This window comes from Cetorhinus maximus, chromosome 4 (assembly GCF_964194155.1).
Source record: "Cetorhinus maximus chromosome 4, sCetMax3.hap1.1, whole genome shotgun sequence".
In the NCBI taxonomy this organism is placed as follows: domain Eukaryota; kingdom Metazoa; phylum Chordata; class Chondrichthyes; order Lamniformes; family Cetorhinidae; genus Cetorhinus; species Cetorhinus maximus.
In genome coordinates this window covers 136,535,804-136,553,954 of record NC_135882.1, presented here as the reverse complement: position 1 = coordinate 136,553,954, position 18,151 = coordinate 136,535,804, and the positions used below count along the sequence as shown (strand labels likewise).

The 18,151-nt window shown below is 42.8% G+C and overlaps 1 protein-coding gene and 1 long non-coding RNA gene across 3 annotated transcripts in view; one reads left to right on the top strand and one right to left on the bottom strand.

Annotated features, from left to right (window-relative positions):
- The window catches only part of LOC144679930 (uncharacterized), an 871,259-nt gene that overhangs the window by 375,126 nt on the left and 477,982 nt on the right, over positions 1-18,151 (bottom strand). The gene's annotated exons all lie outside the window — the stretch shown is intronic.
- Positions 1-18,151, top strand: part of LOC144679927 (ALS2 C-terminal-like protein) — a 144,954-nt gene that overhangs the window by 110,903 nt on the left and 15,900 nt on the right. For both annotated transcript variants that reach the window (XM_078540901.1, XM_078540900.1), the window contains exons 17-20: positions 3,977-4,107; positions 7,157-7,390; positions 14,651-14,735; positions 16,080-16,237. In XM_078540901.1, the coding sequence (XP_078397027.1) occupies positions 3,977-4,107; positions 7,157-7,390; positions 14,651-14,735; positions 16,080-16,237 (608 nt within the window). The remainder of the gene's footprint in view (positions 1-3,976; positions 4,108-7,156; positions 7,391-14,650; positions 14,736-16,079; positions 16,238-18,151) is intronic.

Below are 18,151 nucleotides of genomic sequence, written 5' to 3'. Positions count from 1 at the left end.
CTGGTCAATGGTAAGCCCCAGGATGTTGATAGTGGGGGATTCAGCCATGGTAATGCCATTGAATGTCAATGGACGATGGTTAGATTCTTTCTTGTTGGAGATGGTCATTACCTGACACTTACGTGGCATGAATGTTATTTGTCACTTGTCAGCCCAAGTCTGGATATTGTCCAGGTCTTGCTGCATTTGGACACAGATCGCTTCAGTGTCTGAGGAGTCACAAATGGTGCTGAACATTGTGCAATCATCAGCAAACATCTCCACTCTGACCTTATGATGGAAGCAAGGTCATTGATGAAGCAACTGAAGATGGTTGGGCCTAGGAGACTACCTTGAGGAACTCCTGCAGTGGTGTCCTGGAACTGAGATGATTGACCTCCAACAATCACAACCATCTTCCCTTGTGCTAGGTATGACTCCAACCGGTGGAGAGTTTTCACCCTTATTCCCATTGACTCCAGTTTTGCTAGGGCTCCTTGATGACATACTCGGTCAAATATGGCCTTGATGTCAAGGGTAGTCACTCTCACCTCACCTCTGGACTTCAGCTATTTTGTCCATGTTTAAACCAAGTCTGTAATGAGGTCAGGAGCTGAGTGGCCCTGGCGGAACCCAAACTGAATATCTGTGAGCAGGTTATTGCTAAGCAAGTGCCTCTTGATAGCACAGTTGATTACCCCTTGTGGAAATGGTTTGGGTAGAGATGAGAAATGGTAAAGGCAAGAAATCACTTGTGGGAGTTATGTACAGGCTGCCTAATAGTAACCACATGGTAGAATGGGGCATAAAGGGAGCTTATCAGAAAGGCACAGCGATAATCATGGGAGATTTTAATAGAGTGGAAAAGTCAGGTGGGCAAAGGTAGCCTAGGTGAGGAGTTCATAGAATATTTCCAGGATAGTTTCTTAGAACAGCATGTTCTGGAGCCAACCAGAGAGCAGACCATACTAGACGTCATATTGTGCAACAAGATGCCATTAACTATTGATCTCATAGCGAAGGCGTCCCTAGGTAGCAGCGACCATAATATGCTGGAATTTTACATTCAGTTTGAGGGAGAGAGGAATGGGTACGAGACTATGTTTTTAAACTTAAATAAGGGCAATTATGAGGGCATGAAAGCGGAGCTGGCTAAAGTTAATTGGCAAATTAGGTTAAGGGATAGGTCAATAGCGATGCATTTGCAACCATTTAAGGGGATATTTCAGAATAAATAGGATTGATACATTCCAACGAGTAAGAAAAAGTCCAAAGGACGGACACACCCCATCCGTGGTTAACTAGAAAGGCTAAAGATAGTATCAAACTTAAAGAAAAAGTATATAATTGTGGAAGGCCAAAAGATTGGACAGAATGTAAGGGTCAGCAAAGGGTGACTACAAGATTAACAAGGAGGGAAGAATTAGAGTACAAAAGAAAGCTAGCTAAAAATATAAAAACAGATAGTAAGAGTTTCTATAAATATTTAAAAAAGAAACAAGTTAACAAAGTTGGTCCTATAGGAAGTGAGTCTGGAGAACTGATAATGGAAAACGAGGAGATGGCAGATGAATTGAACAGGTATTTTGCATTAGTCTTCACTATAGAGGAGACAAGTAACATCCCAGAAGCAGCTATAATCAGGAAATGGAAGGGTGTGAGGAACTCAGAAAAATTACAATCACTAGAGAAGTGATACTGAGTAAATTGCTGGAGCTGCAAGCTGACAAGAGCCCAGGTCCTGGTGGACTTCATCCTAGGGTCTTAAAAGAAGTGGCTAGTGAGTTGGTTGATGGATTGGTTTTAATTTTACGAAACTCTCCAGATTTGGGGAAAGTCCCATTAGATTGGAAGATAGCAAATGTAACTCCATTATTCAAAAAGGAAGGGAGACAGAAAGCGGAAACTACAGGCCAGTTAGCTTAACATCTGTCATAAGGAAAATGTTAAAAGTATTATTAAAGAAGCTATAGCAGGGCACTTGGATAAGTTCAAGGTAATCAGGCAGAGTCAACATGGTTTTGTGAAAGGAAAATCATGTTTAACCAACTTCTTGGAGTTCTTTGAGGGAGTAACATGTGCTGTGGTTAAAGGGGAACCAGTGGATGTACTGTTCTTGGCCTTCCAAAAGGCATTTGATAAAGTGCCACATCAAAGGTTATTGAGGAAAATAGAAGTGGTATGGAGGTAACATATTGGCATGGATAAAAGATTGGCTGGCTAACAGGAAGCAGAGAATAGGCATAAATGGATCTTTTTCAGGTTGGCAAGATGTAACAAGTGGTGTGTCACAGGATCAGTGCTGGGACCTCAACTGTTTACAATTTATATAAATGACTTGGATGAAGGGTGGATGAGATGGTTGCCAAGCTTGCTGATGACTCAAAGATAGGTAGGAAAGTAAGCAGTGAAGAGGACATAACGAGGCTACAAAAAGAATAGATAGGTTAAGTGGGTGGGCAAAGATCTGACAAATGGAGTATAATGTGGGAAAATGTGAAATTGTCCATTTTGGCACGAAGAATAAAAGAGAAGCATATTATCTAAATGGTGAGAGATTACAGAGCTCTGAGATGCAGAGGGATCTGAGTGTCTTAGTGCATGAATTGCAAAAGGTTAGTGTCCAGGTTCAGCAAGTAATTAGGAAAGCTAATAGAATGTTATTGTTTATTGTGAGGGGAATTGATTACAAAAGTAGGGAGATTATGCTTCAGTTATACAGAGCACTAGTGAGACCGCATTTGGAGTACTGTGTACAGTATTGGTCACCTTTTTTAAGGAAAGATGTAAATGTGTTGGAAACAGTTCAGAGAAGGTTTACCAGACTAATACCTGGAATGGGCAGGTTTTCTTATGAGGAAAGGTTGGACAGGCTAAGCTTGTATCCACTGAAGTTTTAGAAGAGTAAGAGGCAACTTGAATGAAATATATAAGATCCTGAGGGCACTGAACGGAGTGGGTGTGGAGAGGATGTTTCCACTTGTGGGAGGATCTAGAACTGGGTGTCACTCTTTAAATTAAGGGGTCACCCTTTTAAGACAGAGATGAGGTGAAATGTTTTCTCTCAGAGGGTCCTGAGTCTTTGGAACTCTCTTCCTGAAAAGGTGGTGGGAGCAGAGTCTTTGAATATTTTTAAGGCAAAGGTGGACAGGTGGTAAGTAAGGGGGTGATAGGTTATCGGGCGTAGGGGGGATGCAGATTTGAGGTTACAATCAGATCAGCCACAATCTTATTAAATGCCAGAGCAGGCTGGAGGGTCTGAATGGCCTACTCCTGCTCCCTGTTTGTATGTTACTTTACTTTACTGATGATTGAGAATAGACTGATGGGGCAGTAATTGGCCGGGATGGATTTGTCCTGCTTTTTGTGTATGGTACATAGCTGGGTAATTTTCCCACATTGCTGGGTAGATGCCAGTGTTGTAGCTGTACTGGAACAGCCTGGCTAGGGGCTTGGCAAATTCTGGAGCACGTCTTCAGTACTATTTCCTGGCATAACTCATACAGCTCAGTGAAAACCCCTCGGGAGATACCATAACCAGTGGAAACGGCTTTTACATTTCTCTGGGAGTTGGTTTCCGAAGTTATGAATGGAGATTGGAAGAAGCCCTGAGTCAATGAGAAATAGTAGTAGTTATGTTACAGAACAATAATCCAGAGGCCTTGACTATGATCTGGAGTCATGAGTTCAAATGATGGCAGCTGATGGAATTTAAATTCAATTAATTAATAAATCTGGAATAAAAAAGATTGTCTCAGTAATGGTGACTGTGAACTGGATTGTCATAAAAACCCATCTGGTTCATTAATGTCCTTCAGGCAAAGAAAATTGCAATCTTTACCCAGTCTGGCCTACCTATGACTCCAGACCCACAGCAATGTGTTTCACGCTCTTCTGCCTCTTGAAATGGCCGAGCAAGCCACTTAGTTGTATCAAAGTATGAAAAAAAATCTAAGACTGTAAGTAAAGGCACTAATCTGCAATTATTATGTTCCAGGGAAAGCTCACCTTTAGTAATGGATATATCATAGAGGGATTGTTCAGCAACAAATGGGGAAGTGGCTTGAAGGCTAACGGAACATTCTGCAAACCCACTGAACAGTTAAACCCTTTGATCACCAGCAAAATGTGAGTGTGAATTGTCTGAACTTATCATGCAATGACAAACTTCCATAGCTTGTAAGTAGCAAAATCAACATGATGAAATTCCCTTACATTGAAACAAGTTTAATATCTACAATATCATTAGGTTTCTTGTGGCTATGGAAAAGGACAAGGAAAAATCAATGCAAAAGTACTCAACACAGGGAGAGTTCTTTTCAATGGATTGGAAAAGTATCTGGCCCAAGTGGATTGGAATCAAAGGTTGGCAGATAAAGTAAATGAAGTATAGGAGACACTCAAACAGAGGATATTTTGGCTACAGACTAGAAACATTTCCATAAAGAGGAAAGGAAGGAAATTAAAAGCTAGAGCTTCCTGGATGACTAAATATATAGATTAAAATGAAACAGAAAAAGATTTATGATAAATGTCAGGCTCATAATTCAGTGGAGAAGCACACAGAATATAGAAAGTACAGTGGAGAACTGAAAAAGCGAATAGGTGGCTAAATATGAGACTATTAGCATGTAACATAAAAGGGAATCCAAGCTTCCTTTATAAACACAAATCGCAAAAGGGAAATCGACAGAAGAGCAAGGCCAAATAGGGAACCAAAATGGAAATCATCTTGTGAAGGCTGAGGTTTTAAATGAATACTCCGCATCTGTCTTCACTGAAGAAAAGGATGTGGCCAATGTCACAGCAATGGAGGTAGCAAAGAAATTAGATAGGAAAGAATAGATGAAGAGGAAGTACATAAAAGGTTGAAAGTGATCAAAGTAGAAATATCACATGGTCCAGATGGGATGTATCCTCTGCTAATCAAGGACATAAGTGTGGAAATTTCAGAGGGTCTGGACATAGCCTTCCAATCCTCCTTAGATATGTAGTGGTGTTAGAGGACTGGAGGATTGCATATGGTGCACCCCTGTTCAAACAAAATGGGAGGTAGATAAACCTGGCAACTACAGGCCAGTCAGCCACGCATTGGTAGTGGGGAATCTTTTAAAGACAATAATCTGGGAGAAAATTAATTAGCAATTGAGAAAGCAAATAGGCTAATAAATAGAAATCAGCACAGATTTGTTAAAAATTGAATTCTTTGATGAAGTAACAGAAAGGGTTAATGACAGCAATGCAGTTGTTGTGCATTGGAATTTCACAAGCCAATTGATAAAGTACGACATAATAGACTTGTTGACACCTTTGAAGTCCATGGAATTAAAAGGCATGGCTGCAAAGGATATGTAATTGGCTAACAGGAAGAGTGTAGTTATTTTTCAGACTGGAGGAAACCATACAATGTTATGCTAAGTTTTTGGGATGACTCTTTTTTTGCTGCATATTTTTATATATTTTATATATTTTTATATTAAAAAATCTACAAATAAAAACTGGGACTTTGGCATAAAGATTTTAAAGTATGCAGATAAAGCACGAAATTTGGAAATGTAGTGAACAGCGAGCAAGACAGGGACAGGAGGGCATTGACAGATTGGTGAAATGGACTGACACATGGCAGATATTTAATACAGAGAAGTGTGAAGTGAATCATTTTGGAAAGAAGAGCAAGAAGCAATATAAACCAAATGACACAACTTTATAGCAGTGCAAAGTCCTGAGAGTTGTACATACTTGAGTCTTTGAAGATGGTAGGTCAAGTTGAGAAGACTGTTGAAAAGGCATATGGGATCCATGGCTTCATAAATAAAGGCAGAGTGCAAAAGTAATGAAGATATGCTAAACCTTTGTAAAACATTGGTTAGACCTCAGCTGAAGTATTGTGGCCGATTCTATGCACCACACTGCAGCAAAGATTTCAAAATCTAGGTGAGTACAGAAGAAATTTACTAGAAAGGCACCAGGAATGAAGGACTTCTGTTACATTGAGAGATTAGAGGCTTTTCTCCTTCGAGCAGTGAAGGTTAAAGGAGAAATGATAAAGATGTTCAAAATCATGAAAGGATTTGATAAAGTAAATAGAGAGAAAATGTTTCCAGTGGCAGTCTGGTCAGTATCCAGAGTTCAAAGAGCTGGCACAAGTACGATGGGCAGAATGGTCATCTTCTTTGTTATATAATTCTATGCATTCATTTTCTATGTAAGTTAAAGGCGTATCAATCCTGTAGCAAAACAGATCCTCCCTATTGCTCCTGAAGATGCTGATTCTCACTGGTACAGGTTGTGCAGGTGCTGGGAATTATCAGTAACTTTCTTAGTTACCATTCCATGCCTGATCACAGACAGCGAGTGCTCACCTCATTCCTTGTCCCCATCACCCTGTTGGAAAGTAAGAGCATGAGTAGGCCATTCAGCCCCACAAGCCTATTTTGCCATTGAGTTTGATCTTGGTTGCTCTGAACCTTAAGTCTATTTTGCTCTCTGTTGCTCCCTATATCCTGGATATCCGTGTCCAGCAAAAATCTGTCAGTCATGGACTTGCCACAAAGCCTTGAGTCCACATGACTTTGTGGGCCACATGTAAAATTTTGATCCATGTGCTTCTTCATTTATATGTATCTCAAATAATCAAACTAACAGTTCTGATTTACAACTTATCTACCTAGTGACAACAGTGCTAACTATTGACTTTCCAAGCTTCTGGGTCCACAAAGCTTAAACAGGACAAGTCAGTGATCAAGTCATATAAGCCCAAATGGACTTTGTTGCCCATGATATATAACTGGAATTTTCAGAGTCTGGGAGCTGCATGTGGCTCATGGGTCTCTGATAGGACACCCATAGCATTTTTTATAATGCTTTTCAGGGGATACATATGTAATGAGATAACAGCGCAATATCATACATGGTCAGCCATCCTGCCCGCCCAACAGAGATCACTCATACTCACGCCCACCACTGAACTTAGACTCCAGAACAGAAGGGGAAGATTCTGGCTATTATCTCTGCTCCAGCCATTATCTCTGTTTCTCTCTCCATAGATGCCACCTGACTTGACCTTTCCCAGCCTTTTCTATTTTTCTTTCAGATTTCCAGCATCCACAGTATTTTGCTTTTCTATTAGTAGCAAATTTAGGAGGCTGTTTCATGTAGCAATTCATTTTCATTCTAGGCAACTGGGCAGCCACATAACCCCAGCTAAAGATCGATGGCAGGGAATCTATGACCAGTTTATGGATTTCCTTAGCTCTGGCTCTGATGAAACTTCAGTAGAGTCTTTCCTCGGGTTTTACTCAAAGAACAGAGGAAAACAGAAAAATCTGAAGAGCAGGCCAATAACCACGGAAGTGGAAACTGCCATGGAACACTCTACTGAAGATCCTCTAGATTTTCAGTCTTGCAACAGGTAAGATTCTGTTTCCCTTGTCCCCTAATACTGTTCTCCCTGCTTTCCTGAAGGTGTTGGGATATGACCTCTGTTATAATATCTGGCCAGGCTCTGAGAGTATCGCTAGGCTATTTAACCACGGAACACATCACAGCTATGTCTGACCCTGAACAAGGGTTACTGATTTCCCCCCTCCTTATATTCAAGAGAAAGGTTGACAGAGTGTTGGGCACTAAGGGAATTAAGGGATATGGGGATATTGCAGGAAGAAGTTGAGCTAGAAGATCAGTCATGATCTTATTGACTGACCGAGCTGGTTCTAATGGCTTATTTCACCTCCTATTTCTTATGGTCAATAAATATTCTCAATATTCCACTTTGGAATACCTTATGCAGGTGTCAAAGATGGCCAGTGTGAGCAAGCTGTGATGGTTGCTCCAGGTATTGTAGTGGTTATGTGCACCGTGCTAGCAATCCAAGAGCCTGGATAATAGCCCAGAGAATTTGAGTTCAAATCATGGCAGTTTGAGAATTTGAATTCAGTTAGTAAAAATAAATCTGGAAATAAAAAGACACCATGAAGGTTATTATAGTTTAAAAAAAACTGTTTCATTTATGTACTTTAAACAAGGAAATCTGCCAGCCTTACCCAATCTGGTTTTTACGTGACTCCAATCCATACCAACATTGTTGACTCTTAGATGTCCTCTGAAGTGACCCGGCGAGCCACTCAATTGTATTAGGAATGGGCCATAAATGCCAGCCTTGCCAATGATGTCCACATCCCGAGGATGAAACTGAAAGAGGGTATTGTCAATTAAGCCATCAGTGTGCATCTTGAAACTATTTGCACCAATCATTTCAATGACTCCCCTAAACGATTTATTTCAGAAACTCTCCCACAATAGTTTGACCCTGCTTGACTCTGGTCACGATCAGCTTCCTCATTTTTAATTTGTGCCCTTACCATAGTGAGAACATGTGACTAATTGTCATGATGAACTATTTCCTTTACCAATCGCCTTCATTATCAAAATTAAAAACACTCCAAAGCATTTTCTTTGGCCTATCCATGAGATCATTTTCCTCTCGTGATCTGTTGAAGAGAGCCCACATCACGAGCTGTATTTTACGTTCCTGCGCTGAGTGTGTTTTGGATGGTGGAGTGGGGGGGGATGGTCAGGTAAAATAGGGCAGGTGCCCACCCCACCACCTTCCCGCTCACTCCATAATAGGAGGCTGGGGGGGGGGGGGGGGGGGTGGGCAGATGCCAAAATCAGCATCACGCCCACCATATTGAAATAAGTAATCAAGGATTAATTAGGCTTGTTATCATAAAACATTTGGTGTGGGCAGTCAGGCAGGAGCAGGCAGCTGATTCTTTTGAAAGGGTGGGAAGGAAGGGGTTGGGGTTTGCTCTTCAGAGGCACCTTGGAGTTGCCGCCCCCCGCAACAAGGTGGAATTCCCCCATTTCCTTCCTACCCACCTTCAGCCTTAAAACTGCCCCTCTCCCTGATCTACCCAAACCCTCCCTGCCCAAGACCCCAACTTAGCTGCCCCAGGGATCCAAGGGGCTTCTTCTTCCTTCTCCTGCAGCCCCGGCAGTGGCCACCAATGTGCTCTTGGTGTTGCCGGGACTGATGGAGCTGCTGGCCAATCGGATTATGTCCAGTTCTCCCTGGATGAAGTTCTCCCAGGCTGCTAAAACAGTGGGATTTGCAGCAATCTACGGCTTCCCACAGGCGCAGGGTGCCATCAACTGCACACATGTGGCATTAAGAACTCCCTGACAGCAGCCACAAAGATTCATCAATAGAAAAGGCTTCCACTCTCTAAATGTGCAACTGATCTGTGATCACCAAAAACAGATTATGCAGGTCTGTGTGAGGTACCCTGGGAGCTTATGTGACTCTTACATCTTGACTCACTCGCAAGTGCCACAGATTTGGAGGGCCCTAAGCACATTCAGGGTTGACTCATCAGTGATAAAGGCTACCCCAAAATGACATGGCTAAAGATGCCCATTCGGCAGCCACAAAGTGCTTCAGAGGAGAGGTACAATACAGTTCATTCTATGACATGCTCCTTGATTGAGTAGATCATTCACACGCTGAAGATGCATTTCAGATATCTGGACTGGTCAGGCTGTGCTCTCCAGTACTCTCCCCAGAGGGCGTCCCGCATCATCATGGTTTGCTGCGCTGTACACAATGGGGGATGAGTTGCCAGATGGAGAGATGGAGCAGCTGCATGTCTCTTCCGATGAGGAGGATGTCAAAAGAATAAGCTCAATGAGGGCAAGGATGTTGATGTCCCACAGGAAGAGGCCATAGAAGGGGCCAGATGCGGCAGATGTGCCCGTGTGACTGTTATAGCCACAGGGTTCCAGAATGATGAAGACGAATAGCTCATACAAGCCTCTTTAACCTGTGCCTCCAAGCAGGCTCATCATTAATACCTTCTTTGCTATTCTCAGTATCTTAATGAAGGACTTCAATCTCAGAATGAGTAGTCACAATCTTGCATGACAATAGCATCATCCTTGGAAGGCGAGGCAGCCTCTGGAGAAGGTGGCTGTTTTGTTATGGGATAAAAATTCCACCAGTGCTCACTGTGAAGCTACTAGACATGATGCAATCTTTTCAAGCATTGCACCAATATTTCACTGCCTATGGCAGCCTTCAAGAGGTAGGAGCAGCACTGCAAACCTCAGTGGTAGTATGCCTGGAGTGTTGCAATCATCAATCACTGGTTCTCGCATGAATGTCTGAGGACTGATCTGAATCTTGACTGTGGCATCTCTCCACAAGCTATTCCTCATGCTAGAATAATGTTCAGGCCTCATCCTTATACTGAGTCCCCAGATTGTCCTTTAGGATGTAGTCTTTCATTATATTAATTAATAGGACATTTGGCGTCACTGGCTAGGCCAGCATTTAATACCCATCCCTAGTTGCCCTTGAGAAGGTGGTGGTGAGCTGTCTTCTTGAACCGCTGCAGTTCATATTGTGTAGGTACACCCACAGTGCTGTTAGGGAGGGAGTTCCAGGATTTTGACCTAGTAACAGTAAAGGAACAGTGGTATATTTCCAAGTCAGGATGATGTGTGGCTTGGAGGGGAACGTCCAGGTGGTGGTGTTCCCATGTGCTTGTCCTTCTAGATGGTAGGGTCGTGGGTTTGGAAGGTGCTTTTGGAGGAGTCTTGGTGAGTTCCTGCAGTCATCTTGTGGATGGTACACACTGCTGCCACTGTGCGTCGGTGGTGGAGAGTGTGTATGCTTGTGGATGGGATGCCAATTAAGTGGGCTTAATTAAGTTTGTCCTCTCACTCTCAGTCATGGATATGAGCCTGTGAGTAAGGTCACCTTTGCGTGCACAGAGAGAGCTTCAGCAGCACCATTGTCTGTTCATTTACAAGCACCATGACCCAGACTTCTTATGGAGCTTCCCATGTCCAGCATTGCCTTACCATCTGGGTGCGAGGTGGCCCAGTAAACCTCAGCATTGTATGGAGGCTTTACTTAGTAACTTTGTTGATAATAAAGAACCCACCTCAGATGTACTGGAGCTTTGCTCTGATCCCATTTGATGCCTCCGCATTTTCATTCCATCAGTTTCAGAAATACACTAGGAAGCCTGGGACACTGATGGCATTGTATCAGATAACCATGTTGATTGCCCTTATGAGAGCTGGCTCAGGGATTCTGTCAAGCCACATTAGCCAGACCTTCAGGTGCAAATCAGCATCCCCCCATTTAATAGTCTGGCATCATGAGGCTGGACACACCTCTAATCTCACATAGTCGTGGCTGTCTAGCAGACATTTCACGAGTCACCAAGTGCTAACTAGGTCCCATCATGCAGGTGGGATTGGGAACTACTATAGGGGTGGTGTCTAGCTGCACATGGGGTCAAGACGTCACACTACAAGCCGCCATAAGTGGCTAATGTCCCCGACTATTACTTAAAATGTAACCCACACCCAAGCCTGACAGACATTACATGGAAGCCATTGAAAAATGCATTGAGTTAGAATGACCCCAATGCAGGTTGCCATTAAAACCTACAAGATCCATATAGATCAGCCTTCTGTGCAGCAGCATCAGGGGAATAAACAAAACTGCAAAATCTATACTCATGAGGCCACATGATATGATCCTCTGATGCAAGTCTAAGAAATGCATTACCCAACCACCATGTTAATAGAGCTTTGCTCATGTTGCGTGCGGTGGGCAGAAAGGCAACTCACAGAAAGGCAAAACACCATAGACCTGAGGGACACGATGGGAGATAAGTGAGGAAGGGGGCATCTGTTACACTTGTATGACCTCAGAGCGTTGCACCAGATAGAAGAGCCATTCACTAGAGGAGAATTTCAGAAAAAAAACATATGTGCAAAATATATGCAGTGAGTGAACATCCAGGCCACCATTGTGCTCTCAGTACTTAATAATTTTTCTTACCCTATTGCTACGTCTTGGTGCATCCCTGAAATCCCCAGCAGAGGTGGAGGCAGCCTGCTGATCACTATGTTCTGTTGTCTGTGATGATCTTGACAGGTGTCCTCTGGAGGCCCGAGGCCTGGAGGGCCCCAGCCTACTTTCGGCCTCCTGCTGTGGGGCAGGTGCCCCCTCCTTGGCCTGAGCAGCCGGAGTTGCTAGGGATAGGCAGGGGGGACTTGAAGCGGCTGGAGAGCCTAGGAGAATCATGGGTGAATTGCCCTGGGGTGTCTGGCTGATGCTCCTCCTCCCTGTGGATGCCCAAGGATCCCTCCCTGACCCCTTGAGGAGAAGTGGTTCCTGGAGGGATATCGAGGTGCCCCACACCCCTCCCGCATAGTCACTGATGGATCCCACTCATGGCTATAGCGATGATGTGCAGGTCCGAGCACATATCAAGAACAAACTGCTGGATCATGGTCTCTATGGCAGTCACCACCCTTCCAATGGTGACTTCGATGCACTGGCATGTCGGTGCCACAACATGGGCAGAATGTGGACATCCTCTGTTCTAATCTGGTTATGGCCTCTGACAACCCTGCCTGCTGTACCCCTGCCTGTCTTTGGAGCTCCAATGTCTCTGTGGGCCAATTCCAGATGCTCATCATTGGACTTGGACTTAGCAGGAGCCTGCTCCAAATGTTGGTGAGCTTAGTTGTCACTGCCTTTCACCTGCTGTGGACCTGAATCTGGGCTGTGCTCGCCAGATGGTGACCCCCGAGTCTGCTCTAAAAATAGGTCCCTCCACGGTGTGTATCACTGCACTGGTGAAGGGTGTAGGTGAGCACAGTGACAGCTCGGTCATCAGGGTCCTCATCTGAGGTGGTCTGGGGGCTGAGGCTGATGGGCTGGCTGATAGTGTGCCTCTTCCTTTTCTTATTGGTGGAGAGAAAAGATAATACGCGATTGGTTGGATAGTCACCTATGTTGAAGAGCACTCTCAGTTTCGGAGGGCGGGTGAAGATTGCTGAATGGAGCCTCACTGGCCGATCTCACCTTCTGTCCTCACCAGCTAGTTCTTCCGCCTGCTCTTTAAAGGTGTTGAGTGCCCTGATCCGCCATTTCCCCTCCAGTCTGGGATCTCTCCCTCTTGTTGTGGACGATCTTGTCATGCATAAAGACAGGTGGACAGACTGTGAGCAGGACAGATGCCAAAGCAGATGATAAGCATGCCTGCTTGCTGTGTGTGCTGAGTGGACCAAGTAAGGGCTGAAGATGCGACTTGTGCAGGATGTGACAAGAGATGAAGATGTAAAAGTGTATGTCAAGTGATGTCCCTTGGGCTGGTAGTGTGTGAAATCCATGTGCACTGCAATCCTGCGAATGCCTGATGGCCGTCTGAGAGTGTGAGTTGAGAGTGAAGAGAAGATTGACTTACCCTGGTGGAGCAGATTCATTCATCCTCTTCGTGCATTGGAAAGTGGTCCTCTTCTGAGGTCCTCGGGCACTGACCACGCTGGCAACCTTCTCCCAAATCTTGGTGGTAAGGTTAGTGGACTTCCAGTTCCCATGATGGGGGTAAAGGACCTCCTGCTGGTCCTCAAATGCCTGGAGGATTGTCGCCAGTGTTTGTTGCTGAACTTTGGGGCAGATGGCTTGGTTTTTCTCGAGATCATTCTGGTGCTTGCCATGAGAAATCCTGGGCTGCAGGAAATGAATGTGTGCATGGGGGCCCTTTTAATATGGCGTCTGGAAATATGACACTGGAAAATTGACCTGATGAGGTAACGGCAGTGCAGATGAATCCCAACCTGCCCACCCACGAGATACCCTCAAATCCTCTGAATCCTCAGGCTTGCTACTCTTTTTGGCAACATTATAAACCTCTTCCTTTGAGCTAATACTTCATTTAAGTGTGCTTGTTAGCCACAATTAGGTTACTTATTTGGTGGAATACATTTTTTTTTTTACAAATTATCTATTAATTCTTTAAATTCTCACCATTTGTCTGACATCATATATTTTTAATGTAGTTTTCCAGTCACCTTAGACAACTCACCCCTCATACCCATTGTTTGCTTTGTTTAGATTTATGGACCTTGTTTCATCGCTTTCAAACTTCCTTTAAAATTCTCTCATATTATGGTCATCCTTCCCTGCAGTGTTTGGCAAAATGTCCATAAGTTGGTTAGCAGAAATAATGGACTACTGCAATGTAAATCAGATGACCTGACTTCATATTCTAAATTACAGATACTGAGTTCAAGGGTATCGCTGACTGAACTCCAACTGAAAAATACTAGGGCACTAATCTAGCTTAAATTAAATTTAAGGATATCTTCTGGCCATCAAATCAGGAGGATCATGAATTAGGTGCACTGGCCTCGGCGTCTCCCAACTACACTCCCATTGAGTGGGACCTTTGCAATTTTATGGATTTAATATTTAAATTTGGAAAGGCTATGAATTCTTGCGTCTGTCGTTTTCACTGTAAACCCTTAGGAAATCTGTGACCCCAAGTAGCTCTGGTGTCGTGTGGCCCCTTGGATCCCTGGTGAGATCAGGTTACTTCCAAATCCGCATTATCCTGAACAGAGCAAAATTTAGAATACTACAAACAATTGTAAATAAACAGAATAAGCATTTGAATGCTGATAATGAATAAGTTGAGAATAGCAAAATTCATTTACAATGTAAAAAGAGAGATGGGCATAAAGTCTATCAGTCTAGGCTGGATTCTGATTCAGGTGAGAGGGCCAAGACCTGAGAATAGCACGTCAGTTCTCACCTCCTCTTGCCCAAGCATTCTTTTTAATCACTTATTTTCCCCTCTTCTAGGCCAAATGGTGCTACCTCTGAGAAACTCGCATCAAATCAGTGTAACTTGTCCAAGGGGCAACAGTTGAAAGAATACCTGAGTAAGGTAAAGCATGGAGATTTTTGCAATCAAAGAACAAGCTTGCATTTATATTGCATCTTTCACAATGACCGTTTTTTTTAAGTGTAGTCACCGCCATAATGCCATAGCTCAGTTGGTAGAACTCTAGAGCCTAGATGTCATAAGGTTGTAGGTACAAGTCCTGCTCCAGGATTAGAACACAACAGAGGATTAGAGCACAACAATGTAGGGTGACACTCCAGTACAGTACTGGGTGGGTGCAGCACTGTTGGGGGTGCCATTTGCCGCCTCAGGTGGATGTAAAAAATCCCATGGCACTATTTTAGAGAAGAGTTATACCCGGTGTTCTGGCTTATATTTATCCCTCAATCAACATCGCATAAACAGGTTATCTGGTCATTAGCAGAATGCTGTTTACTGTGCCCAAATTGGCTGCCGTGTTTCCAACATTACAACAATGACCAGGCGTCGAAAAGTACTTCATTAGCTCCAAAGTACTTTGGGACTTTCAGGTGTGGTCGTGAAAGATGCTATATAAATACAAGTCTTTTTTTAAGTTAGGAAATGCAGTATACAATTTGCAAGATCCCACAAAAAACAAGGCGATAATAACCAGATAACCTTTTTCAATTATGTTGGTTGAAGGATAAATATTGGTCCAAGAGAACTTTCCTGCTCTTTAAAAAGTGCTGTGGGATCTTTTGCATCCACAGGGGGCTTTGTTTAATGGCACCTCCAACATTCTCACTACCTCATTGAATTGTCAACCTCGGTAATCTTGGATAATGTACCAAGTCTCCAGAGCGAGAGCTGCATATTGCCGTTATCAGGGAACTATTGCCTGAGCTAGTGTATAAGATCGCATAGAACAACAGAATGTTACAACACAGCAGGTTGTCATTCAACCCGTTGTGCCTATTCAAGCTCTTTGAAAGAGTTATCCAGTTAGTTACTCTTATTTATTCTATCAGAACCCTTCATAATTTTAAACATGTTTATTAAATCTTCCCGTAACTTGATCTGTTCTTAAAGAGAAAAATCTCAGATCTCAGCTTCACCATATAACTGAAGTCCATCATACCTGATATCGCTCTAGTAAATCTCTGCATCCTTTCCAAAGCCTTGACATCTTGCTGAAAGCATGGTGCCCTAAACTGAACACTTTTCTCCATCTGAGACCTAACTAGTGATTTGTAAAGGTTTATCATAATCTCTTTGCTTTCATGCTCTAGGCTTCTATTTATAAGGCTAATGATCCTATATGTTTTTGTTTAGCTACCGTATTGTTTGTCCTGCCTCCTTGCAAGATTACCCTAAAAAAGCAGAAAATGAATTTAAAAAGGGTTTTCTGTTTGAATTCTGTTCTAGGCCTTTGCGTCTTCCCATAATCCTCTTGGAAAACTACTCCAGACATTGATTCTGGTTTTTCAGGACACGTTTTCTGGGATTTGTATGCATAAGCGGTTACTCTCCATGGCACAGCAAGAAGTTGTATCCCATGCCAAGAAACTCTTTCAGCTGGCCAGGTCAGTGTTAAAATTCATACACTTTTTCTGGATTAATGTGGTCAGTGTTAATCCTTCCCACAGTAACTACTTGACCATGGGAATGCTTGTCTCTTGATGATAAGTTATTTAGCCGGCTAGATCAGCATTAAAACTTCTATAATATTTCATTGATTACGCAGACAGGATTATTTTTTTAAAAAAAATCAATCCCTTTCAACAAGTATAAGTATGGATTGCTCACTAATAAAGGTAGCTAATTATTGGTATGTTGAGATCCAATCAACCTGTGTTGCTAAACATAATTTTTCTCAGCAAGTTCAATGCTGGCACAAGAGGGCTTGAGAAGATGAGACTTAGGGTGCTGCACACGTAGAATGGCTTTGCTGTGGGAAAGAGCAGATGATAAGGAGAAATTGGCAAGATCATTATGATTTCTGCAGCAGTTAACTGGGTGGGTGAACATTTCCCAGCTCAAAAACATTGCTAAAGGACTGGCATTGTAGAGCAGCCTGACAACAGATCTCCAAAGCTCAATAGCTGAGCAGGTTCTAGCTAAGCAAGAGTATGTGTTTGAATTGATCAGTGGAAGGGAGGGAGAAGGCTTCATGAGTTATCACTAAGGCTCCTCTGATAGCTCGAGGGTAAATAGAATAATCGGTGTGGTATTGAGTCACACAGGTGAGAAATATCCTGTGTTTAATCCCTAGTCTGTTAGTGGGCTTTAACCAGGCAATGGCGAAGGGTTCTCCCTGGGGTCCTGAGCTTAGTGTTGGGTGCAGGGGGAGCGGTGTAAGGCTGTGACAAGCAATCAGTAGGGCAAATGATCCTAGTTGTTATCCAGTGACTTCTGTTCAAAGATATATATGGTGAGGGCACCCATTTCCTTTAGGAAGAGATTACCCCAAATTTCTTTCCCTATCTTATCTCTCCTGATAGTGATGGTTCCATGGCAGGCCATGGATCCTTCAATGCCTAACTTGATATCCATTTTCCGAGTGGCACCAGATATCATAAGACAGCATAACCAGAGGAATATGTTTCTGTCCTCATTTGAAGAGCTACATATTAGGCTTTGAGCTACATATTAGGGCACCTGACTCATGACTAAGGTCATAGCATGTGAAGTCAGGATGGATAGTTAGATGGGTTCAAAACAAAAAACAGAGTAGGGGTTAAGGCTGGCTACTCAAACTGGAAAAGGGTAGGAAGTAGTGTTTCAGTGGGATCGGTTTTTCACAATTTGCATGATGTGGGCATGGGAAATCAAGTACAATTTCAAAATTTGTAGATGACATCAAATTAGAGTGTGTAGTGAACACTGAGGGAGAATGTGACAAAATATAAACTACATGAGTAAACTTGCAGAATAAACAAGTAATTGTCAATAATATTCAATATGATTGTGGAGGTGGTGAATTTTGGTAGGAAGAATAAGGGGGCCACGTGCTGCTTGAATATGTCCAGAAAAATAATCAAACTAAACGCTAGAGTTCTTTGCTTTTCAATTATGTACCTTAAAAAATGAAGTCAAATTATTTTTGTCATGAACCTTGATTAGACCACATTTGGATTATTATACTCAGTTCTGGTCTCCATATTTTAAAAAGGTTATAGAGGTCCTGGAGACAGTGCAACAAAAAAGATTCACAAGGATAGTACCATAACTGAGAAATAAATCTCAGGAAGGCTGAACAAACTGGTGCTCTTTTGTTTAGAAAAGGGAAGGCTCAGGGGTGACTTGATATAGAGGTACTTAAGATTATGAAAGGGTTTGACAAAGTAGACATGCAGAAAATGTTTCCACTTGTGATGGAAATCAAAACCAGAGGTTATAAATATAAGATGATCACTAATAAATCAAACAGGAAATTTAGGAGGAACTTCTTTACCCAGAGAGTGGTAAGAATTTAGGACTTGCTATAATAAACAGTT